At 42.2% G+C, this 26,054-nt stretch overlaps 2 protein-coding genes across 2 annotated transcripts in view; one reads left to right on the top strand and one right to left on the bottom strand.

Annotated features, from left to right (window-relative positions):
* Positions 1–2,987: 2,987 nt before the first annotated feature.
* cldn2 (claudin 2) lies at positions 2,988–3,851 on the bottom strand. Its single transcript, XM_076102503.1, has one exon. The coding sequence runs from the start codon at positions 3,819–3,821 to the stop codon at positions 2,988–2,990; it is 834 nt and encodes a 277-aa protein (XP_075958618.1). The 5' UTR covers positions 3,822–3,851.
* Positions 3,852–13,483: 9,632 nt separating this feature from the next.
* The window catches only part of clip2 (CAP-GLY domain containing linker protein 2), a 31,929-nt gene continuing 19,358 nt past the window's right edge, over positions 13,484–26,054 (top strand). Inside the window, exons 1-2 of the mRNA XM_076101506.1 lie at positions 13,484–13,598; positions 22,108–22,616. Coding sequence (XP_075957621.1) covers positions 13,484–13,598; positions 22,108–22,616 — 624 coding nt within the window. The remainder of the gene's footprint in view (positions 13,599–22,107; positions 22,617–26,054) is intronic.

The following is a 26,054-nucleotide window of genomic DNA, read 5'->3' as shown; positions in this document are numbered from 1 at the left end:
TCAAATTAATTTCCAGACTGAACATCATTAAATCATTAAATATTTGTTATTTATAAAATAAGATTAGGTGAGAAATCTACCAATTAATAATAATTCTATATCAAAATAAAAACCTGTAATTCTTCTTTTGGACACTAGATGGAGCCATTCAGCCGTCGCAGGTGAGTGTGCTGTTAAAAGAGCAACTGGAGGTTAAATAAAGTTTAAGACAGAACACACATAATCCCGGTAACGTCTCTTCATATTTCATTGTGTCCTCACATTAATATCAGTAATGTACTGCAGCGCTGAGCGGAGCATAGTTGTCCTTTGTGTTTCTCAAGTGTCAAAAAGTTTCACTTCTTAAGACACAATCAGGCTTTTTCTTGAGGACGCGATAAGAAGAAACTCTTTGTTGTTCTAGTTTTGTTGTAGCTTACTTGTTTCCTAACAGCCTAATGTGATTATTCGTGTTAGTTTTATTCTCATGGAATTGAAATTAAGATATTGGACAAATGTGACGAGGACAGGTTTCTTTAAATTGTGGCTGCAGCTTTTTGATTGCAGAGCATATTTGGAACATTTTGAGTTGACCGTCTTTGCACAACCAGGCCTCAACAATGAGGATGAGAGAAAATAATAAACAATTTCTCCTAATTTATTGGTGAAATGTTCATTTTTAGTGCCAAAGTGCGACCTTATTGATGCAACAACTTGTTTCTTAGTGAGCACCATTCATCGGTTTTTGCACCAGTTTGCCTGAAGTGGCCTCTGCAGCAAAGACTACATCTGTGCTCGTTTACTGTATGTTTCTGGGATGTTTGTCTTTCCCATAATCTCACTGTGTGTGTGTGTGTGTGTGTGTGTGTGTGTGTGTGTGTGTGTGTGTTACTTGTCCACTTATCTCTGGTGTTCTATCGGTCAAATGTGTGTTGGTTGAACCAGTTCAGTTCCTGACACCAGGACTCGGGGTCTTCACTGGTGTGTAAATCTGCACCCTAATCATGCACCTCTCTGGTTTTAGATCCTTCACTGAACTTTACTTTACAAGAACTTTAAAATAAAGAGTCACCCAGTTTGGTGACTGTAAACTGACCCCAGTCCACATGTACGTTTTGGTCTCACGACTCACCCGCAAGTCAAACTGAAACTGCGTATTGATCGGACTGAACTGGTGTCTTTGTTTGTTTAAGTGTGTTTGTGTCGATCTTCTGTTTGCCTTCAGTTCAGGGTCGTGATCTTTCCCCATTCTATTCTGTGGAAACACCAACCAATGAACGAGCCTTCTTGTGCCAGTTATCGTCTGTTTCTACTTTAAAGTTGTTGTTTAATCGTTTTATACAATACAGACGTTTTAAAGGAAATGATGCATCTTAACAACATCTGTATCTATAGAAATGTTGTGTTTCAGTGTGAATGCAGAATGTGCATGTGGTGCAGAAATGAGACAGATTCTTGGTTCTATTCTGAATTATGTCGCTCACTGTTTAATGCAGATGTCTACATTTATAATCGTTCATGGTGTTCCATAAGGAGGGCAAACATTCAACAACATGACAATAACAGAAGTTAGCGTTTATCACCAAATAAAGAACTAGGAACAGATTTATATATGTTTTAATCAGGTTTGTTTTCATGCTCTGTAAATACATCTATGATGAATCAGTAGAACATATAAATCAGCTGAAGGAGGATGAAACAAAGAGAGCACAGCTGGCTCCACTGTGTCCGTCCCTCTGATGAGAAAGATGTATCAATATGCTGAAACACATTTTGCACCATGACGCCGTAGGACTGTGATAGCAGGTGATCCTCAGACTGGTAGAAACCAGTGATCTTCACACTAATGTGTATAAATATGCGTCCAGTGCAGAGAAGGAAAACTCCCCACTGCTGATAAAAACCTGCACACTCAGCAAACATTAATCATATTTCAGCCTGAATATATCAAACTGTATGTCAACCCAAATAAACGGACATGTTCACGCTATAATAGTGATGATAAGGCACAATATTCATTAGTATGAAAACAGTATTGAAAAAGTTTGTTTCTGAATTGTGATCAGGAAGGAAACTACGTTTAGATTTGGTTACATTTCTATTGTACTTCACTAGAATGTGAGTGAACTGTTTGAGTTTCAGGTGCATCTGTGAGAAATATGTTGTATAGAGCAGAGGTGAGGACGAGTCATTGTTTCACAAGTCATCGGGAAGTCCCAAGTCAAGACAGACAGGTCCGGGTCAAGTCTCAAGTCAAGACAGACAGGTCCGGGTCAAGTCCCAAGTCAAGACAGACAGGTCCGGGTCAAGTCTCAAGTCAAGACAGACAGGTCCGGGTCAAGTCTCAAGTCAAGACAGACAGGTCCGGGTCAAGAAGAAATCGCCACAATTTCACTGAATTCAACAAAACTTTAGAAGAAGCTTCACCGTTGTGCCTCACAAAGGTTTCATATTTTAATATTACTTTCCACTTCCACTGAGTTAAATCTTTCAATCAACAACAGTCGTGATCATAACTGCCAAATATTCTTACATTTTCAGAATTGTAACCCTTTAGGTGACACTCTGTTTACATAATTCCACTGTTGTTTGTATAAAAAAGACACAAAACGTGATGATTTATTATTATTCACAATGTGTCAATGATTAGCAACAACATTGATTTTGATGCATTTTCTTTAAATTAACTTTTTGTGCAGGAAACCAGGAACCGTTGGGCAAACCAAGTTAAATCAGGTGGAAAATAGTCAAAACTAAACCTTTAGATTTTCAATGGGGACATTGTCTGTATTTTGGCGACACATAAAAAACTACCATATGCATTTAAAATGATCAAAACAAAATAAAAATATAAAACTTAAAACTGTTTCCTAGTGAGGCTCAAGGGTTAAAAAGGACACAGTGATAAGTCGACTCACTTGTACGTATTTAATTTGTCCGGTTTGATTGAATACATAAATACATGTAAGTCATCAGGCGTTTAAAGGTCTGATGGAGTGACGGTAACCTCAGACGTATCCTGTGATGTCATATCCTGCCGCGGCGGGCTTCTTGGCCCCCCCCTGGACTCCGTGTGCGGAGGACTGGGAGCTGTGACTGGTACTGCGGACCAGCGTCTGCCCCCTGCTGGCCGCGTTGGCGCCCCCTACCTGCAGGATGGGGTTGCGGTAGGTCTGCAAGGTCGTCCGTGCACCTGCGCCCGGCGCGCCGACGACTCCCACCGGGTACGGGTATCCTCCGGCGTGCCGTCTGCCACGGCCGCCGCCGCCGTCCTGCACCTCGCAGCACGACACGCACAGCATCCCCCCGCCCAGCATGGAGATGAGCGCGGAGGCCAGACCCACGTACAGACACTCGCCGAGCTCAAACTTCATGCTGGAAGGCACGTTGGGTCGGTAGAAGGTGTCGACCACCTCGTGCGTGGTCCACGACACCGGGATGAGCGACAAGAAGCCCGCGGTGAGGAACAACACCCCGCTGGCGCCGGCCACGCGGCTCTTTACTGCGCCGCCGCCCTCCAAGCAGATCGTGCACTGCATCCCAAGGGGCGCCATGGCGATGGCGACTATAGACAGCACGAGGGAGATGACCATGAGGGCCCGAGAGGCCTGCAGGTCGGAGGACAAGGCCAGCATGGAGTTGTAGGTCTCGCACTGGAAGGCCCCCGTGCTCTGGTAGACGCACTCCATCCACAGGCCCCTCATGTTGGCCACCGCCGTGACGATGTTGGAGCCGATGTGGGCGGAGATCTGCCAGTACGGGAGCACGGTGGCCACCATCGTGCCCAGCATTCCCAGCAGGCCCAGGAAGAAGCCCATCAGCTCCAGAGCCACGGACGCCATGGCGGCAACTGTGATGGAGAAGCCCCGCCCCCACAAATCAATGTCACTGACTGTATCAATATTACGGTGTTTTCTCCTGTTCTGACTCAAGTCGAGACATTTTAATTTCTCTCTGAATGTAGGCTTCTTAGAAGACGGTCATTAGCCGTAGCTTGGTGTGAGCTAACCCGAATAAACAACAGTTTTGTGTTTTGTTAGCTCGCTAACTTCTCGAGCAGGCTAATTTATTTTTGCTGCGATAAATGACAAGCAGCCTAAAACACTAACTTCAAGTAGATATTTAACGTCAGATATGTGTTTACGAGATAAAAGCTAGTTCGCTCGCTAACAAACATTTTCCGTTTTTTTAATTCTCAATATGTTTTTTACCATTTTATTCATGACATCTTGGATTATTTTTATTTTGATAATATGTGATCGTCCTCCATACTTTATTTTATGAACAGAAAAATCTCCGTCCGACTTGTAGCTCATCAGATAAATATAATATATAAGTTAGTTATCTTGATCGTGTTAACAAACATGCTTTTGGTACGTTTGTTAACACGTATAATCACATACAAACAGTATAATATGTACGAGCAGGTGTTTAATCAGATGATTAGATGTGTTAGTGTTGATATGAACATTTATTTAGGTGTAACTGCAGAATAATGTGTCTTCCAGCTGTTTCACCGCTGGTCTGTTGATGCTTTTGTAATTGTTTTCACTAAGACGGAGATATTGCAGCGGTCAGAAATCATTGCTATCTCTCATCACAAAATGATTATTTACACCTCTGAGGCGTGTGTGAGGTCTTTACTCGTCTGCTCATAATTACAGTCTGTGATGTGTGGCGTTCAGGCGGCTTCACCTGTGTCTGGAAAACTGTTGATCTACGTGGCAAAGTCCAGACGTCTACTGAGCGTGTTCACGTTGAGATAAATCAAACTGTGATGCGACTACAATACGTCTAAACTCATAGGTTTGTTCTTATTCGGTGTCGTTTGTGTTTGTTGTAGTATTTTCCAGATTAATACCCAAATTATACAGTTTATACCAGTTTAGCTTCAGCCGATGATTCTCTTTTGAAACTCTGCTCGTCATGTTGATTTAAACTTAACTGGAGATTTAGCTTCAACAACACGTCTTCTTTCAGACGAGTGGAACGATTTATTTCACTACTTTGTTTGTTTACGTCTGTAGATTTCTACTAAATCCAACAAAAGTCACCATTACATAACGCCTCATTTGCATTAAACATAACATTTCATAAAACTTGTAATACAATAAATACTGCTCTTAATGTGAGTGATGAAGTGGTGAAGTTTCATGGTGATATCTATGAGTTCATGTATTCACCTGTAGAGTCTTCTTAATGTGAGTGATGAAGTGGTGAAGTTTCATGGTGATATCTATGAGTTCATGTGTTCACCTGTAGAGTCTCTAAATGTGAGTGATGAAGTGGTGAAGTTTCATGGTGATATCTATGAGTTCATGTGTTCACCTGTAGAGTCTCTAAATGTCTGTAATGTAACTAAACGTCTCTTTAAAGGACGTTTCCTCTCAATGAGTTTGTTCTCAGACTCTGATGATAAATCTCCACTTCAGCAGCTCTTACATTCACCAAACTTCACTCGTTCATTCCTCTCTGTGTGCTGAAGGTTCACACAGAGGGGTTTGTTCACTCATCACTCACACACTCATTTATACACATTTACTAATAAAAACATGAAGTAAAGTGATTTATGTTGACAGTATTTTCTGATTCATGGAGACATCCATAGTCCCCTCTTTCACTCTAATATGTCAACAACATGAAACAACATGAACATTTTTGTGAAGGATATTGCCTCATTTGCATATTCAAACATAACATTTCAGAAAAAGTGTCATGGTGATATCTATCAGTTCATTATTTTACTCCATCACCTGCAGTATCAGAGTTAAAGCTTGTATGCTGAGAACATCTTGTCACCTGTCATATAATGTTACACACACACACACACACACACACACACACACACACACACACACACACACACACACGCAGCCCACTTCCATGCATTACCTGAGACTGCCGCAGATTGAGGAAGAGACGCCGGACCAGTTGAGGATTTGATTCTGTTCCTTTTGTCGCAGGAGCTGAAGTTGCAGCTGGTAACGGAGGATGAGGAGGATGAGGATGAGGAGGATGAGGAGGATGAGGATGAAGAACACGGTACAGATTGAAATTCACCGCCGGTATCTCTGAGGAACCTGCTTCTCTCTGACTGCTCCCTCAGACCTGGACATAGTCGCAGGCTGTTGTGCCGCTGCTCTACTTCTAATGAGCACTTTTACTCTGCTGGTCTGCTGGACCGGGGTTATGTTTTGAAGAAGAAGAAGAAGAAGAAGAAGACTTACAATCCTTTGAGTTTGATAACCTTCCTGTTGCAAAAAAAGACTTTCCACTTAAAGAAACAACAATACAGGACGATGGACTCTGCTCCGGCACATTGTGTCTCTGTCTGTGTCAGATGCTCTGCTGTCTGTGTTAAAGTGTGTGATCTCTGTCCCTCATCCAGACCTTCACCTCCTGTCACGTATACACACACACACACACACACACACACACACACACACACACACACACACACACACACACACACACATATCATTACCAGCCACGTTAATCATTCTCTCATCTGTCATTCCTCTAGAAACAGGTGGCGCAACGTTGAGCAGAATCCTAATATTTCAGGGTATTACTTCTCTGTATAGTTGAGTGAAAAATATGTTTATGTCATATTCCTTTGATGAAAAGAGCGAAAAAGAAAAAGATCCTTTCATGTTACGGTGGAAAGAGTCTCTGTTCAGTCTGCAGAAATCTCAAAAATTGCTTGGGAGCATTTTTTTTGTGTATTTTTAATTAAAGTTAGAAAAAGAATAAACCTGCCTGAAGCAAGAAAATGAGGAATGATGATTATGTTTTTATTTTAATTTAGTCTATTTTCTGTTTTATTTTACATCTTTTTTTATTTGGGCTTTCTCAATAGAGACATTTCTTAAAAGTAAGCAATGTGTTGGTCTGTTCCCTTCCTTGCTTCCTCCTTCCTTTATTGCTCCCTCCTCTCCTATTCGTCTCAATATTAATTGAATATTAATTGAATATTAATTGAATATTAATTGAGTTTACGTTTAATAAATCTCAAATTACCTCAACTGAAGTTATTTCTTGCATGAAAGGTACTATATATAGATACAGTTTTATTATCATTGTATTATTATTGTTATCATCATCATTATTATTAATATTATTATTGTACACAGATTTAATTCATGACTTTGTTCACTAATTCAGTTCATTTTCACTAGTAGTGCACTTATTGTTCTTCTGTTTGAAATTTAAGAGTGAAGCTATATATATATATATATATAATATATATATTATTTTTTAAAGATTTAATTATTAATTCATCCTTTAAAGACAAACTTAGGAACTCAAAGGTGCAGGTTTAACTACTTTAATTACTTTGAATGTATTGCTGCATCATGTATATGCAAACTTATTTCATCAATTTATTCCAGTTTTTTTCATTTCTCTTTTTATTTAGTTAATTAAATCTAAACACCATAAATGTCTGGGCTTATTTTTGAAGGCACATTTCAGACTCCATACTAAAAATAACTGTCATAACATATTGTGAATTTACGGTTCATTAAAGCTGACACCAAACTTGGCCGCCTGCCGTACGTCACCATCCATCAACAGTTCGCCGGCTTGTCCGTTTGAAGACTGCTGATGCTGAGAGCTACAAAACCAAAGACAATACTACGTACCATCTCAGTGCACCTCCAGGTCTGCCCTCCCTTGTCGGCCGGTGGCGCTGTCCTCCAAACCGTTTACACATGCCATCAGTGTCAGTGTCAGTCGGTACGGTCACCCAGTCTGCTGCTGGTCCCGTCCCGGAGCTCCAGCATTTTTTTGGTTTCTAATCCCTCCAGACCGGAGGCCCCCATCGCATCATAATGGGATTAGCCGCGTGTAATCCAGTCACTTCCCCTACGAAGCAGAACGAGAGAGGGCAACGTCCACCAACACACTTACACTCTCAGAAACACTGAGCCATTATTATAAATCACAGAGGCGCATTCTTATCTGGACACGCTGCATGCTAATGAGGCGGCTCAGGTCGGCCTGTGAGCCTTTGTTAGGCCTACTGTGAATATAATGAGGCGTAATAATGATTTAAGAAACCCCAGATAACTTCTTTCAGCTGAACACCAATGTATTCAGTATTGTTGTTGATGGATTCAGTCCTAATCTTGACATTTAAGTGCAAAGTATTTATATTGTGTCATAGATATGCATAGTCTCCGCCCTCTTGTGGTTTAAATCCTGTTAATACAATTTGGTTTTGGTAGAAGCTGATCTGGAACACAGACTGTACATAAGAAGTGGACGAAGTCGTGGCGACGTCTCTCATTGGTTCATGAACGGCCGGCTCGAAGCCTCCAGTTCGGCGATTTGGCCGTCACCATCTTGGATTTTTGCAACCAAGTGAACAGGAAGTGACCATATCTGGACTGAGGAGGAGAGACGGCGTATACGTCTCTGGTAGAGTCTAGGACCTGTTTGCTCCCGTTCAGCCACAAACGCGTCAGTGAAGTCGTGCACTGGTGTTTTGGGGGATCAGGTCTGACCTGCAGTGAGCGTGTCAGGTCTTCCCGAAGGAGTTGGACTTTGTGCAATTGTTTAATAAAACACAACATGATCATGATCATCATAGTGACGTCACTCATTGGTTTGTGGACTGCCTTTTTGAAGCCTCGAGTTCGGTAATTTGGCCGTCGCCATCTTGGATTACGACTGTCGCCATCTTGGATTTTTGCAACCAGTGAACGGAAGTGACAACATGCTGCTTATTATTTCCAACTTTGTCAAGTTCTTCTACAACCTTGGTTGCAAACTCTTGCTGTCCCTTCAGTCCTGTACCTTCCTAAAGAATCAAACAGAAAGTATTATTTCCTTCACAATCCACTTGGACAGTGATTTTCAATATCATGTGCAATATTACTTTCAAAATATTATGTGCAATGTAACTTTATTACTTTTCAATAGCATGCACAATATTACTAGTTACTGGTGTTAGTATTACTTCTTATACATTTTTACTCTTGTTTTCAATTGCTGTTGTAGTTTACTTTTGCTGTTTTTAATGAATTCTTACTATATTTATTTACCTTACTTTTATTTCTATTCTATTTGTGGTCACCTGACTTCTTAAAGTTCTCACCTCATAATAGAGGATTTATAAGAGGATGTACTTTTCCTATATATAAAAAAGATTAAATATGTTTAAGAGGGAAAAACAGGAATTAATGAAGTAAAAACATGTGAGATGAGAATAAAGAGTTTGATCGTCTTTGTTGATCTCTGATAAGGAGGCTGTAGTTTGTGGCTCATGCCACTAGATGGCGACAATGAGTCAGTTTGATGTTTTTGTACAGTTTCACTTGAATGTGATGATGTGAAGCAGCTGCTGGGTGGCAGATTGATGCACTTTATTGAGTTAAATGTCTTGAGTTTAAGATTGATGTGATGTTATCTGGTGGATAAAGAACAGCGTAAGAATCTACCGTTTTCACATTTCCTTATTTAGTCTATTTTCAGTGACATTTTTGGGGGGAAATTGTATTTGTAAAGTCAGTGGAAGGACAAAAAACACAATTTGTGACATTTATTGTGTTTTATATTATTCAGTAAAACAACATTCATCAATTAGAAACAAAGCCCAGTGAAATAGAAATGAATAGACATGAAAATATCAGAGAAAGTCTGTTTTAAAACATATTACAAATACTGTGGACTTAAACAATGTAGCATTTAATTGTGCTGTGTTGTGTGGTAGTGTCAGGCTTTCTAAGATTTTATTGTAAATGGATTCATTCCTTAACTCTGCTCACGTGTTTTTATTATCCACTTTAGCTTCAGGTGTGCGCTGCAAACTCCACTAACCATTCATCTAACTACTGTCAGAAAAAAACTCTAATCTTAGTTAAACTCACATCATTACACAGAAATCATGTTCTCTTCAGACCTGTGTGTCTCAAGTCTCACATAAAGAACACAGTTGACTCATTTATAGGACTGTAGGGACCTCTAGTGGCCAGCAGACAGAACTGCAGCATGTCAACCATTAAAAACGGATTCACATTCTTTCTTTATTGTCTTCTATAGATGACAGTGGAGCTGGTGGAACATGTCCTAGGTAGGGCTGTGCCACATCCAATCAATTTCAGCAAACATCCCAGAATGATATATAATTTGTTTTACTTTTATTATTATTATCTATTATAATTATTGTTTATTTTTTTTATTTTGCAGCTTGTGTGCCGTTTATACACTTTGATCTTTGTGCGGCTTAAACTAACAACATTAATAAAATCGTGTTTAATGAGCTTTAAAGGTGTTTGTAGGTGGATTTTGTCACTTTTGGAGAGAGCTTTCATCATGTTTCAAGTATTTATGCTAAGCTAAGCTAACTAGCTGCTGACAGAGAATTGAGTGTGTTGCAATCTTATTTTTTTATTAGTTCCCTAAAAAAATAAATCTGGAGTTATCCCTTTAACTTTAACATTTATGAATAACAACAACGGCAGAAATCAAAATGAAGTGTTCAGGTGAAGAATGAACGGAGGTTTTGTTACTTTGTTTCCAGTGAAGGATGAAGATCACTTCGCGCTACAGCTGTCAAACGGGGACACGCCCACCAGCGGACGAGCTGACCAATCGCAGGGCTTCCCAGTGGGGACCTTTTCTCCTCCACTGACCAATCCGGACGTTTTAAAAGCGAACCGGAAAAAGGGCGAGAAGTGATTCATGTGAACGGTTTTGACCCCACCCTCAGAACCAGAAGAATATGAGCATGAATCGCCCACGCGTTTTTAAAATGTGTCCACGTGCTCACCGTGCTCACTAAACTCATATATGATCCCTATTGTTCTTCCATACATACGTATGTTTTAGATATATCAGATATGCCGGTATGCCTGCGTTCAGTCTCAGATACAATCCCACACCAAACTGCGATCACACTTACAGCGATGTAATGCTTACTCACGTATTAGCGAGTGCGCGAGAGGGCATTTTGGGGAATTGAGATATCATTATGAAACATAAGTAACCCGTTTTCAGTTCGGCGGACACGCAGTGTTTTAAATAACACTCCATTTGTGTGAAATCTGTATTTGTATGATTGGCACGGAGGATGCTTTCATGTGGAGATACGCCGTCGAAGGCGTGACGAACACAGGAAGCCTTCATACATGTGGCTTGTTATTGCAAAAGACGGTTTATTTGTCAATTTTATTGATGCCGAATAAACAAATAGGAAGAATGATTGGAAGGCACTGAGTCATGCCGGTGGGAGTCTCGTATTTTGACCGGTAAGCACGGGCCGGTTTAAATCCACCTCGTTTTAAACGGAGTACGTCACGGAGGAGCGGCAGACTGTAGTCGAGTCTCTCCTCTCTTCCCCCAGGAGGCTGTGCTTCAATCCCAGCCCCCTTTGTTCAGTCTAGCCGGTGGGTTGAGTCAGAGAGGGAGGCTGAGCTAACCCAACGCATTCATACACCGACAAGCGAGAAGAAACCGGAAAACACAGGTTATCAAGGAGTCCAGACTGAGTTTAATCAGAACCAGGGCGACAGAAAAGTTATTGTTGTGTGTGTGTGTGTGTGTGCGCGTGTGTGTGTGTGTGTTGCTGATGCTGCGTTTCCGTCGGGGACTCGTGTGCAAGTGTTCGGCTACAAAACCAGCGATACAGCCGCTGCTTTTAGCTCTCCTCCTGGAGACAAAGAAGGAAACGAACCGGCAGCTGAACTGCTACTAAGCCATCGCCCGGTGCACCGGTCCGGTTTGCTGCCCATCATCCAGCTGATCCACGCTGACTCTCCCTTCAGCTTTTTCTGCTCAGCATCCATATTTGCATCCCAGGGAGTGGCAACCACTAATCCTCCCTTTTTTCTCTCCTGAAAGCTGGAAGTTGTCCCCTCGGTCGCTCTAATTCCCACACAGAAAGGTGAGTGTTTTCCTGTATTAATGTGTTTTTATTATTATTGTTATTTATGGGAGGGGGGGGGGGGAGGCTGAAGGACAGCCTGGACCACGTTGCCGCAGTAGCTACAACAATGGATGAAACAGGCGTTGTGTTGCATGTTTCGTGTTGAGGTGCGCATTGTCATCCTCATCCTGCTGCTTCCACTCACATGTGAGGTGTCGATTGAGGGGAAACAAAAAGAATCCAGGCCCATGTGCAGAAAGGCTGCTGTGAAAAGCACGTCACTGAGGGCCTTATAGCACAACCACCAGCTTCAAAGGGATTGATTATTTATTTATTTCTATTATCTAAATGAGGGTAAATAGCATGTAATAATGATAAAGCCTGAAATCTGCCTTCCTAACACACAGCGTGTTTAAAGGCTCGTCCAGATGTGTGTTGTTCATTGTGGGCTATAACTGCATTATATCTTCTTAATGGCCTCTGGGTAAATGATTTGTAGGCCACGCTCCACTTGGGCACCGGCGTACACTGACTCCTATATTCTGTATATTATCAGCTTATTATTTTGTTGATAAGTTGACTGTGAAAGAATGAAAGAAGAGATGGGGGGGGGGGGGGGTTATGAATAATGATGAATCTACTGTGATAAATGTAATCACAATGATCGTGCTAGCATACTTGCGTGCTTTTAAATGTTGAATGTTTTAAACAGTTGCATTTCCAGGTGTTAAATATAACTTAAGGTGCATAAACAGGATGTGTGTGTTTAGGAGTCTCACCAGTGAAGCCTCCACATTGTGTGTGTTCATTTAGCACGTTATGGAGGAGTGTGTCACACTCCTAAATGTAAACAAAACCCAATGTGATTCTTTGTGTTTTTGTCGTTATGTCAAAGAGTAAAGTAGGAATGAAGACCATGAATACAAATAAATAAAAGCTGCAGACTGTGAAGAGGAGGACCAAGGGTTCTGCTAAGTTGGTGGTTCCCAACATGTTTCTTTGACTTGTCGTGTTTTATGGGTTAGTGTGGCGTTAGTACAACGCAACAGGGATTTTACTTCTAACATTGTTTTAGATTGTTTTCATTTGAAGGATTTCAGAAGTACCAAATATTTATATATATAATATTAAAAAAAAGGTGAAAAAATGAGAATAAAAGACAGAAAATCCACTATGACCCCTCAGGTTTATCTAGTGACTCCTCAGTGGGTCTGTGACCCCCATGTTTGGCTGCTGCACTAAACCACTCACAGATCCTAAGTATGCACGACACAATCAAGTCATGATGAGATTAAAAATAGCTGAAAAGTGTTTGAAAACCTTTGTAAAACGTTGTGTACAGACAGCTCCGCCTTGTCTGCACCCTGTCGTCTCACACAGGCTCTAGTCTCTGTGAAAACCAGGCGGTCTGCTCCGACCGGCTGGTCCATTCGTCCTGGTTTGCAGACCGGGTGACACATAAGCGTGCATGTGAAGTACGCATCCTTTAGATGACCCCCTTTATTTATGATGACATTTCTCCCAGCAGATAAACATGGAGAGCGACGGCCACCGCTCCCCCGTCTAGTGCCTCACCCTCCAGCCTTCATCAACCCAGGAAAAGGAGCGCTCTGGTTCTCCTTCAGCTTCTGCAGAATGAACATGCTCAAGTCCAGTGGACTGAAAATCCCTGGCCGGGGGCCCAAGCATTCCAGCCCGGTGGGGAGGACGTCAGCGGGGGGAACCTCCAGCCCCGTCGTCCCTAAAGACAGTAAGTCACTTCCTCCTCCTCCTCCTCCTCCTCCTCCTCCTCCTGAGGAAAAATAATACGAGGAATTTTCATGCTTCCAGCTTCTTCTTCTCATCACCGGAAGTGGCTCAGACCACTTATTTGTGTTAATGACTCAGGAGAGCACAGCTGCATTAGATTACACACACACACACACACACACACACACACACACACACACACACACACACACACACACACACACACACACATTAGCTGCAACTTTTTTGTTCTTGTTAACAGTTTGAATGAAACATTAAAGATAATGTATATTTATATACTCAGCCTGAGAGACTTGAGCAACTTGGCCAGCGTCGGAAAAGGAGAAACTCTCCAAAAAACATCGTTTAACAAGGATAAAAAAAGAAGAAACTTTAGGGAGAACCACCAGGCAGGACCACGGTCCAGGTTCAACCACGATCCTCTCATTCGGTTAGTCGACTACTTGGTCGTTTTGGTCTTAGTCAAGGTGCGGTGGCTTCAAAAACGCCCCTAGGCAAAGCAGCTGATGAGTCTGTTTGTTCGTATGCAACCAGGCGATCAAATGAGATTAACGAGGTAAAAAATGGATTCAAGCAGACTTGTTGTTGCTCTGCTGTCGGATAAAGAGGAGGGAAAAATTATATAGTTCATCAAAATTAAAAACAGCCATCATCCTTTCATCTGCATTTGTCCGTTCCTACCACAGACTGTGTATAAGAAGTGGACGTAGTCGTCGTGACGTCTCTCATTTGTTTGTGGACTGACGGTTTGAACCTTGAGTTCGGCAATTTGGCCGTCGCCATGTTTTTTTTGCAACCAGTGAACAGGAAGTGACCATATATGGACTGAGGAGGAGTGAGGTAGAGACGCCGTACACGTCTCTGGTAGAGACCTGTCAATCACCGTGTAGCCCCGCCCTAAAGCATCCCCTGCTTTATGGTCTGTTTGACTCTAAATGGACCATAATGTACTAAATGAACATCATGCTGTATTGAAGAAGACTTGAAACTAGAGATTGAGACCATAAACTCATGTTTACAATGTTTACTGAGGTAATAAATCAAGAGAGAAGTAGAGTCATTTTCTCATAGACTTCTATACAACCAGAGAGAATGCAGCTTTAACACATGAAGCTTTGACTTCACTCAGCAGAACTGGAGGTTGCCTCCTACTTCCTCCCACATCTGCTGGCATCAAGTAGTATAGCCCGCCTCTTTCTTGGTCTGATTGGCCGCCCATGTGACACTGACGAGCTGTGCGACTCCGCGGTTGGCGCTAAAGTCTTGAGAATATTTTATGCACCAAAATGAACATGATCGACTAAGATATTAACGTTTAAAATGCTCCGCTCATAGAAAAACTCCGATGCATATCAAATCAAGCGCTTCCTAAACCGATCCAGATGTTTTGGGTTCACTGTTGGGATAGATGTAAAGCCTCTGCAGGTGTACCCTGCAGCGGCAGCCTGGGGAAAGCTCTGCTGAATGTTGCATTGTAGAAGAGTAATGTGCTGTGTATGTCGGGCCAATGAAGAGGCGCTGAATCAGGTGAAGAAAAACTTCATTTCAAGTCTTTATTTTGATGCAGAGATTTAAACATTAGCAGGAACGTAGCACAACAACTGCTCTGTTTATTCAATTGTGAATGTGCTTAGAAAATATTTAGTCCCTAAAATCAATGAATAATCATGATAATTAAAAAAGCTCAATATTGATCAAAATAATAGTGATTTTTTTTTTTTAAAGCTGCTGAAATGATTTTGTTTTGGATATTAGAAACGGATTAAATGAATGTGAAATGTAACGAGAGTCACTCGTAATGTCAATTACTGATTTATCTCCTGACTGACAGCGTTTTAGCGTCTTTCAGCTCGTTGTTTTGTTTTTTACAGATAAACACACTACGACACAGAAGAGTGTGAATTGATCCTGTCGTATTAACTTTATAAGGTTGTTTTATATATCTGTGTTTACGGCCGTTTTCACAGATAAACTTACCGTGAGTTACACGCCCGACGTTAAGTCTTTTAGGGAAATATGTTTTTATGTTTTTATTCTTCAGGAAAGACCTAAAGAATCGAGACTAACGCACTGAAATCTGAAATGAAAAGGTGACATGTGGACACAGCTTCTGAAAAAACGTGATCAACCAAAATTAGAGTTCTCTGAAAAACACAAACCCCTGCCTGCAAAAAAGTAATCACAGCTGTTGTCACTCTTAAACACGGCCGCCCTGTTGATCCGCTCCGGTTTTATCCCACATGACAGCAGCTCCACACGCACACGTTGGCTCTGTTTCTGCTCAATTGCAGCCTCACTCACTCCACATCACCAGCGGTGTGTATTGGAGGCCGATTATCAGAGTGTGTGACGGTTCATGCTGACTGTGGAATGTCACGGGGGGGAAAAAACAGAGCTGTTGCTTTTTCCAACTCAGGAAGTGTTTCATTTACACAGCTCATAATGACTTTAGTGCACTGCCGTGTTAATGTTAATGGTATTTAATATGACGATAGTGGTTCTCTTAGTTTCACGACTGCAAACCAAAGCTGGATGAAAGTATTACGACTTCCTGCAAGTGACTCATGTCCTTCTCCAGTTGACAGGGTTACTCCTGAGAGCTGCAGCAATCAGTTCACCAATTGTTGTTTTTATATTTTGATAATTGATTCATTGTTTAAGTCATTTTTCATGCAAAGATATCCTAAAATGCTGCTGTCATCCTCTCAAATCCAGATATTTCCTGATTTTCTCTTTTTAAATTTCCTATTAAAGTGAATATCTTTGGGTTTGCACAGCTGCTCCTTTATGTCAGCACACAGGAATACAAGAACAAATAGAAATAAAGGACAGTGAGAAATGTAAACTGTGTACATAGTGCTAAAATAAAAGTGTAACACAATATCTGCAGAGAATACAAGAAACAAAGAACGACAAATACAATAAATATGAAATCAATAAATAATCATGAGATGCTGTGAATGTGAAATTAAAGAGAGCTCTTAGATGAGAAGACTTTTAAACCTTTTTAAAATAAAAAAAGCTTTATTATGACTTTGAGTCATGTGTGTCCCTCCAGCGGGTCCGATGCGTCCTGGCTTTGGAAGGAGTTTCTGGTCAACCTGCTGCCGTTAATCCTTTCGTCTGATTTTGCGGAGAGTCGGACCAGATGACATCATGAATACTTTATAGAAATAGACAATCTTCTCTCTGTTAAAAGTTCCTCACAGTAACTTTAATGTAAATCATGTTGATCTTTAATATATCCGCTTGCCATACAAATGAAATCAAACCTTAAAATGTGTTGTAATCTGCACTAGAACATGTCTGTCAGTACTCGAGGGGCACTTCCATCACACAGGAGCCTTTTTGAACACTTTTTCAGTTCATAAGACACTGATTATTATGATTACTTCATTATTCTGGAAGACATCCCTCTTGTTTCTGAAAGTTTGCTATAAAACAGTAATAAGATATCGGTGGGACAGCACTGATGGAGGGATTCGTTTACAAGTAGCAGCGGCCCGGCTCCAAATCTCAACCCCCTGTTTGTTGGTTTTAGCTGGGAGCATTGTGAGACGGGGGCCATTATGTCGGAAGTTGGCAGACTTTACTTTGCTGAATTTAAATGACTGTTTCACCCTCTAGAGGAAGCTGTCAGAGAGCAGCTGAGCCAGTTCCTTCGAGCTGCCTTTGATGTGGGAATAACAGAGCTGTGCCGCCGCTCGTGATGTGAACGTCTGCTGGGACCCTGGAAGCCCGTTTCTCCACAGAAATGTCTGTCACAGTCGTAGGCCGCTGCCTTTTAGGAGACTCTTGGTTGTTTTTGCAACTAGTGAACGGAAGTGACCATGGACTCCTCTGGTTGTATAGAAGTCTATGAGAAAATGACTCTACTTCTCTCTTGATTTATTACCTCAGTAAACATTGTAAACATGAGTTTATGGTCTCAATCTCTAGTTTCAAGTCTTCTTCAATACAGCATGATGTTCATTTAGTACATTATGGTCCATTTAGAGTCAAACAGACCATAAAGCAGGGGATGCTTTAGGGCGGGGCTACACGGTGATTGACAAGTCTCTGTTCTAAAGTGCTCTAAAACTAGAGATTGAGACCATAAACTCATGTTTACAATGTTTACTGAGGTAATAAATCGAGAGAGAAGTAGAGTCATTTTCTCATAGACGTCTATACAACCAGAGGAGTCGCCCCCTGGTGGACACTAGAGAGAATGCAGCTTTAAGACACTTCAACATTAGCTTCACTTTTCAGAACCGAAGGTTGCCGCCGGCTAACACCTTATATAGATGTCATGTGTTAGCAACAAAGAGTTGCCTATACACATCCAGCAGACATAGAGCCACATTAGCATCTGACCACCTAAAGAATGTGACTCCAACATCAACTCTCCTTTTATCTCCGTTTTGTTCTCCACCAACTCCTGAGAAAAATAAACGTCTGGCTTTTTTAGCGGCTAAATGCTCCGTTAAGCTGACACAGTTAGCTAACTTTATCTTTCTGCTGTTGCTGGGCAAGTAGAGCACAGAGGGATTATTCAGTGACAACAGCTGGCTGCTGCATCTGGAAACGACGCAGATGAGAGCGAACAAAGACAGTAAAAAACAAAACACCTGAAAGATGCTAAAACTGCTCATGGTCCTGAGGCGTTCTGTTTTATTTTACAAGGATATCGAGTAGTGCAGCTTAAAGATTGACTTCAACAAGTTCATAAAATCCACATGTTTGCAACAGCATACTTAATGAGGGGTTATATCTATTGAATAGAGCAGCTTTAAAACACAAGCTGTGTTACAAATCGTATACTTAAAAAAAAAACTTTTAGTACATACTGCAGCTGCCCTTACAAAGTACATACTTTTGCATGCAGTATGCATTTAGTTGGGTCAACTTTGTCCCTCTTGCTCATATATCTGCTGCACAAAGGATTATGGGTCAGAAAAGCATGCTGACTTGCATACTGCAAAATGCAAACGGATGAAATACATCTGCAGAACATTCTGGTATTTTTTGCATACGATGTATTCGGACATACTGAATCTTTTTTTGGCATACTAAATAGTACAATAGGCAGATGACATGCAGATAGTCAAAGATAAATCATGTTATTTGTCATTTTATATCAAGATTTCCATTTCAAATTTGCAGGAAATTGATTCTAAGAAACAAAAAGAAAATATCTGCTTTAAGCTAATGCAGCAAACGAGCTACCTGACTAATGAATGGACTTCATCACATTGATGCCGCAGACCTGTAAATCCAATATTGACATACAGTAAATCAGTCGTTTATGTGCAGCTTTGCCCACAAAGACCTGACACACCCAGTGATGTTAAAAGGAGACCTCATTAGAAATCCACACTCGGATCCTCTGATGGTTCCAGTCCTTTGGGTGCGTCCCGTAATAGTTACTGAACAGTTCTTCTAGGTAATGCTTTTAAAGGCAAAGTATATTTGAAGCACCAAATACCTGAAAACACTGGTTTCTGCCCTTTTTCCAGACAGCCATGTCATACTCTGTTAGAAAACTGTGTCCCCTAAAAGCAAAGATAAAAAGGTAAACAGTGACTAACCTCTTCACTGAATGTTTAAGTATATAAATACAGATGTTCAGATACCATTTAGTCCTTCCTAAATTTGAAACTTGACCGTTACAATCTCCGCTAGCACCAAAGATGCTTTAAAACAAAGATGACAACCAGAGGAGTCGCCCCCTGATGGACATTAGAGAGAATGCAGCTTTAACACACTTCTTTAAATCGGAGGTTGCCCCATTGACAACATCTCTTAAATTCTTTCATCACTGTCCTGTAGACTATGAAACCATATGAGTCCATGTGAAGCCTGTAACTTGGCAGCGTGAAGCTAAATTAACCAAATACAAAGACTGAAAATACAGAAAAATGCTGCAAACACAGAAAGTTAAAGAGATAATAACACAATTAAAAAGCTGTTTGTGCTCATTGAAAACATCTTTAAGGTGTGGATTTTTATGTTTTCTTAAACACAGAACATGACATTTGATTGTGGATTTCCTTTATGTCTAAAACGCTTTCACCTTGAGACACAGTACATTTGAAGGCAACAAAAGGGATCAAAAGTCCAGAAACCTTGAAGCTCAGCCCCCTCCATCTGTTAGTGTCTGTACACAGCTGCCACGGCCACTGCTGGAGACACAATGTCAGCCTTGATCAGCCCAATTCAACACCGAAAGAACAAGATGATAGCCTTTGTGGAAAGTGATCATAAATAGTCAGAGTTAAAGAGGCCAGAGAAAGAGGTGTGTGAGTGTGTGTGTGTGTGTGTGTGTGTGTGTGTGTGTGTGTGTGTGTGTGTGTGTGTGTGTGTGTGTGTGTGTGTGTGTGTGTGTGTGAGACCAAAGTAGGGTGAGATGGGGAGGATAATTGGAGGGAGGAGGAGGGGAGGAAGCTGTGGAGCTTTCATTGTGCAGAGCGGATGAATAGTGGGATTCAGATGGTGGAGGGAGGTGGCCGAGCACAATAGTGAAAGTGAGGGCTGTGTTTCCAGTCTTCCCGTCTGCCGAGGATCCTTTTGCCCTCACTCTCCTGTTGCCTCGGCAACCCAAAATCATGAGTTGGCTGAGGTTTGGTTTGAAACGCCGCTCTGGGTCTGCTGGATCACATGATGCACTGGCTGGTGCTGTGCTTGTCTTCTGCCCTCACTGTGTGTGAAGGTGCGGAGCTCTGCAGTCAGATAAACACACTTCATTCTGATGTTGGAAGTCGAGTTAATTTTATTTGATCTTTTTACTGGAAGAGAGTGGGAAACAGGAAACGATGAGATTCTACGAATAACAGTCGAGGTATTAAAACTGAATTCGTACATTAGCGAGATGACTGGATTCAGACAATCATAAACTAACTGTCTCTTAAGTATATTGTGCTTCATGTCAAAAACCATGTTCCATGTTGACAACAGTAGTCGTTGTTGTTAGCTGTTCTGTAGCATTCCCATAATGCCTTGGGTTGAGTCTGTCGACCTATCAGAGGCTGCGTTCTTGACTAGTCGACCAATCAGAGGCTGCGTTCCTCCTGCGATCCTTCCATCCTCAAATCTAAATTATTATATGAGAGATAATGAGAATAATATAAATGTAATAACAATTTTAGGTTCTGCATTTTAGCATTGTAAGGGAGGGGGGCACTTTGAGAATGGATGTATAGTTGTAATTCCGTTGGTGGATAAAATGACCTTTCATATAAATACATGTAATGCAGTTTATTTGACCACGGTGGCAGTGAGAAGTATAAATACTCAGAAATCTTGTCTTTTATTTGAGTACCTTCTCGGCTGCTGAATGGCTGCTGATTTACTTGCATTGTAAAAACCCAACCAGTCTGTCAGTGTTAACGGTATTCTGAATAAAAATCAAACTGAATCTTGTCCAAATCGTTTGGACCACGACCTCGTTGGCATTAACAGGACGGTTTCTCAGGTACACTTCCAAACCGTCTCTGGTGCTCTGGACGAGGTTCATAGTCCAGCTGTGCTTCCAGCTGCAGATGTGGGTCAATGTGCTGATGTTGATGCTGTATATGTCAGTTTGCTCTGGGCGACATCCATTTGGACACATTACTGATCAATGAGGGTCCTGAGCACTTTTCTGATTGTCAATATCTTTCGGTCAGTTGATAAATGTGATGTTTAACAGAACAACCTGATTCAGACCGAAACAAACGGACTTCAAAAGTCTCCTCAAAGCCTGCAGCATATCGCCCCCAAAATAAACAGTGAAGCAGCGCATTCTTAAAGGCTTTCTAACTGTTTCCTCCAGTTAAAACCCTTTTCTGAATCTGTACCCGTTTGCATTTGAGCCGAACACATCTCGCATCGCAACATATGGGAGCAATTGAGGCATAAAGCTCAGCTATTGTGGCCCACAGAGCCCCAGGCCCTCTCTCAGGGTGTCGGGGAGACGGCCCTGGCACCGAGCGTTCCTGCACACAGATAAACACAGACTTTTACTGGCAGTGCGGCGCACTAGACCGCGTGCTAATGATGCCCTGCTCGGTTTACAGGCTGCTGTGGAAAGAGAAGAAGAAAAAGCAGCTCATCTGTGTGTCGAACAGGCGATATCACACGGCTGCATGTGGGTCTCTCTGACCCACTTCTCCCGGAGGAATTCGATTAACGCCTAATCTTGCAGAAACTGCACTGTTGCGCTGGATGCAGTTTTTCTTTTCTTTTCTTTTCTTTTCTTTTTTTCCGTCCGGCGTGACACGGTCAAACGGGATGAATAGTGTGAAGGCAGTTGTGCTGGACTGTGAATGAGGATGATCTCACAATGTACGCACTGTTTACAACTTGGCCCTCCAACAGGGAGCAGAATGTGAAGTGGTTTAAGTCCCGTGTGCTGCATTTGTTTCAGTGATGTTTATATGTCTTGCTACCTGCTTTTGTTTTTTGCTATATGAGCTTTTTCCTGCTCTACGTCATTAAAAATAACATGTACTGTTTTTCTTTTTCTCCAGACGCTCCGCTCAAGCCCACCACCCCAACTAAAATCTCTGAAGAGGGCGATGATGTTTTGGGGGATTACACGGTGGGCGAGCAGGTCTGGGTCAACGGTGTCAAGCTTGGAGTTATTGCCTACCTGGGGGAGACCCAGTTTGCCCCGGGACAGTGGGCAGGCGTGATACTGAATGACCTAGTTGGCAAAAACGACGGGTCAGTGGGCGGCGTGCACTACTTTGAGTGCCAGCCCCTCCAGGGCATCTTCACGCGACCCTCGAAGCTCACCCGACAGCCGGTCGGAGAGGGGAGCGACAGCCACTCCACTGACTCTGCTCAGAATCAGACTCAGCAGGGTGGCAATGGCGTCCCGCCTGGCCAGAGGGTGGTAGTGCCACTGAGAGAGTGCCTGCTCAACAGCGCGGTGAAGACGGGCTACGAGTCCGGGTCCAACATGTCCGACAACGGTTCGGTTAAGGGTTCGGTGAAGAAAGGCGATAAGGATCTTCGAGTTGGAGATCGAGTTTTGGTGAGTCATTTTGTGTTGTTGGACAGGGTTCCCTCTCGTGATGGGCTCTCCAGAGAGAGGGGTCACTAAACTTTAGAATTTGTATTTAATGTATTTAAATGTTTCCCCCTGTTTCCAGTCTTTATGCTAAGCTAAGCTAACCAGCCTCTGGCTGTAGCCTTATACTTGACAGACTGACATGAGAGTGGTATTGATCTTCTCATTGAATTATTGAACATACATTATTTCACTATCTGATTGTATGTGTGAGGATGTTAGTCCTCAACGTAACCGTTCCATTCTACTGACGGCATCTTCTTCTGAGCAGTTTCCACAACAGAAGTGCTCGCCATCCAATCGCCCAAAAAATGCAATTCCTGCAGAAATAACCAAAGCTCAAAAGTCTTAGACAATAGATCACAGCATGAATGTTTAAATGGTGGTCCTCAAGGTCTTGGTGGTTAAATCTAGCAACAAATATGTGTAACAAATGGTATTAACCCCAAACATTGCTGCAACAACTTAGACATACGTGAGGATGGGAACGGCCATCGTATACTTCCATCGTAATGTTCTCAGCCCTAGAACAACTAGACACACACTGCATCTCAATCTTATTTATAATTATCTTCAGGTTCTCAGCCTTTAAATGACGTATACTTCTTCAGTGTGGCCTCTACTGTTGACCTGCTGTCTGCTCTTAAAGTTCCCATGCCCCCCCCCCCCCCCCCCCCTAAAAATAGACGGGTCTACAGTGAAGACTGGTGGAGTGGAAGAAGTTAACTTGATGTTGTGTAAATATTTGAGACTAACATAGTTCATAGAAGCTGAAAGTCATTAGATGAGAGTCCCAGTGGACTATTCACAGCTGTGTAATGTGATGCATGGTTGATCCCCACACGAAGCTTCCGCTAGAATTCATCCTTTGTACCTTTTACGTTTTTTTAAATCCACCATTGCCCGACAAAACATGGTCAACATGGCCATTGTGAGTTTTCTCTGATTGGCCCCTACGATGGGATTACTGGCCCCTACGATGGGATTATTGGCCCCTACGATGGGATTACTGGCCCCTACGATGGGATTATTGGCCCCTACGATGGGATTATTGGCCCCTACGATGGGTCGCATTGCTTTCCATTCGCTGATGCGCGTCTGGGGACGGTTACATCAGACCCGGTGGAAGCAGGCGAAAGCCTTCCTCCTGGTCAATATTGTAAATCACTCCGGATTACTTTCAGCACTTAAGAGAGGAGAGACTGCTGCTGATACATTGATCAGTGAAGCCAACTACTTCCTGTAATCTATCTCACAGCCACGGACAGATCCAGTTTCTGTCAAATATTCTGAATGCACTTTATACAAAGAAAGTGCTCCATAAACCAGAATAATATCGGCATTTCAAGCGTCTCAATCAAAATGCTACATTTGGAATAAGACCTAGTTTGGAACATCCAAGCAGAATATGCCGTTCCATGACCCGTATCGATTTAATAGTGGAACACTATGTGCATGTAAACGTAGTCATTGTTTTCATAATGCTCTCTTGCAGTAATCTTGAACTAAGGTCAAACTTTGCTGCGGTTTGTGTAAATAGCCTAAAGATTTATTTTACAGAAATGTTCCCAAACACCCTCCGAGGCTGAACACATGATGCGTCCACAGAGCGGCTGCTCCCCTGCTGGCTCTCACTTTTTAATCAGAGGCCGTGGGTTTCACTGTAGAGTTCTGTAAAGGTTAAATGGCTGCATGCAATTCGGGTGGTGTTTATTTGGGAAGTGTGAAAGCCGCCGGTCGATGAAATTGTCCCTTAACACAAATATAACACGGCTGCAGTAAACACGGAGCCTGAATGAGTTTATCAAAAAGGAAAAAAGACGAATGCTCCCTTTCCAAATGTCATTTCCGTATGAACTGAACAACCAAACTGAGGTTTCACTGGCTGACAGTTTCACCACATGCTCACTCACTTACAGTAACTTCATTCAAAGGCTCGAAAGTCTCACATTTGTGTGGAGAGGAAAAAAAAGGAGGAACACATTTGGCTGAAATGCAATCTGGGAACCCACCGTCTGATATAAGAAGTGGACGTAGACGTCGTGACGTCTCTCGTTGGTTTGTGGATGTTTTGAAGCCTCAAGTTTGGCGTTTCGGTCGTCGCCATCTTGGCTTTTTGCAACCAGTAAACAGGAAGTGACCATATTAGGACTGAGGAGGAGTGACGTAGAGACGCCATATACGTCTCTGGTAGAGACCTGTCAATCACCGTGTAGCCCCGCCCTAAAGCATCCCCTGCTTTATGGTCTGTTTGACTCTAGATGGACCATCATTTACTAAATGAACATCATGCTGTATTGAAGAAGACTTGAAACTAGAGATTGAGACCATATGTTAATCCCTAAGATTTCAATCCGGGTTGATTTAGAATTTCTACCAGAGAAGCTGAAGTGTTCTGGTTCTTCCTTCATCATGACGGCGCTGGAAAAATGGAAAAAAACAGGCTCTCTGGGTCAATACAGCACTGATGAACTTATTGATTCAACCGACTATAATTGCCATCAACACTGATTGGACATCCACATAAAGCTCCAAAATGTTTGACTTGAAGTGATCACCAAAGTGATTACAATCCTTCCCGAGGTGGACTTGTATGTTCCTCCATGGTGAGATGTTTCACAGAGATCATTCCAGTCCGGACCAAACCGACAGACCCACAAAACCCTGGAGCCTCGCCGCCAGCAAACGCCATCAGAATATTAAATATTAAACGCAGAGTTTCCATTTAGGGTCGCAAGGAACTCACCAAAGATGACGGTTTAACGTCTGAGGAGTTTGTATTGAGCGTAGCGTAGTTTAAAGTCAGAGATGTTTACAGCTAAAGGTGAGACTGAGAGTACGGCTTTAACAGAAGGACCGGCAGTAACGAGACGAGGCTCCAGCCGACTGTCTGTCTCTACACCGAGTCACTGAGACGTCTCACAGACAGGCCGACAGCCGACCGTCTCACTGTGATGTCTCACGCTGTGGCCTCCGTGGTTCATCTGACAACAGAAGGGCGAGGAGCGACTCACCACGCCCTGTTGTATGCTTGTGTTCAGTTCCATCAGCTCCTAAAGTCCAGTCTTTACTTATTAAGGGCGTCTTTTTCTGGAAGGTTTGGGTTCTCAAATGTTAAAGGAATACTTTACCCTCAAAAGGATAGTTTGTATATTATCACTCAGTTTTACTTGGAATTCTTCAGGAAAATGTCTCTCTTGCCTTTGTGGTGAACAAAGAATCCAGAAATACTTCCCAAAGATATAAAACCGTATTTACAACACTTCCAACCGAGCAGCCGGCCTTCTGTGTGAGACTCTTTATGCAGAGGAGTTTATAATAGTGATGTTTTACTGAAGGTGCATGTGTGTGTGGAGTAGTGAGCGTACAACTGGATGAATGAGACTTGGGTTGTACTGCACC

This window comes from Anarhichas minor, unplaced genomic scaffold, assembly GCF_050575085.1.
Source record: "Anarhichas minor isolate MPS153535 unplaced genomic scaffold, ASM5057508v1 ptg000027l, whole genome shotgun sequence".
In the NCBI taxonomy this organism is placed as follows: Eukaryota; Metazoa; Chordata; class Actinopteri; order Perciformes; family Anarhichadidae; genus Anarhichas; species Anarhichas minor.
The sequence above is the reverse complement of the archived record's forward strand: the minus strand, read 5'-3'. Positions and strand labels throughout refer to the sequence as shown.

Coding starts and splice junctions, on each gene's coding strand:
- cldn2 (XM_076102503.1), bottom strand. CDS start 3,821: ATGGCGTCCGTGGCTCTGGAGCTGATGGGCTTCTTCCTGGGCCTGCTG.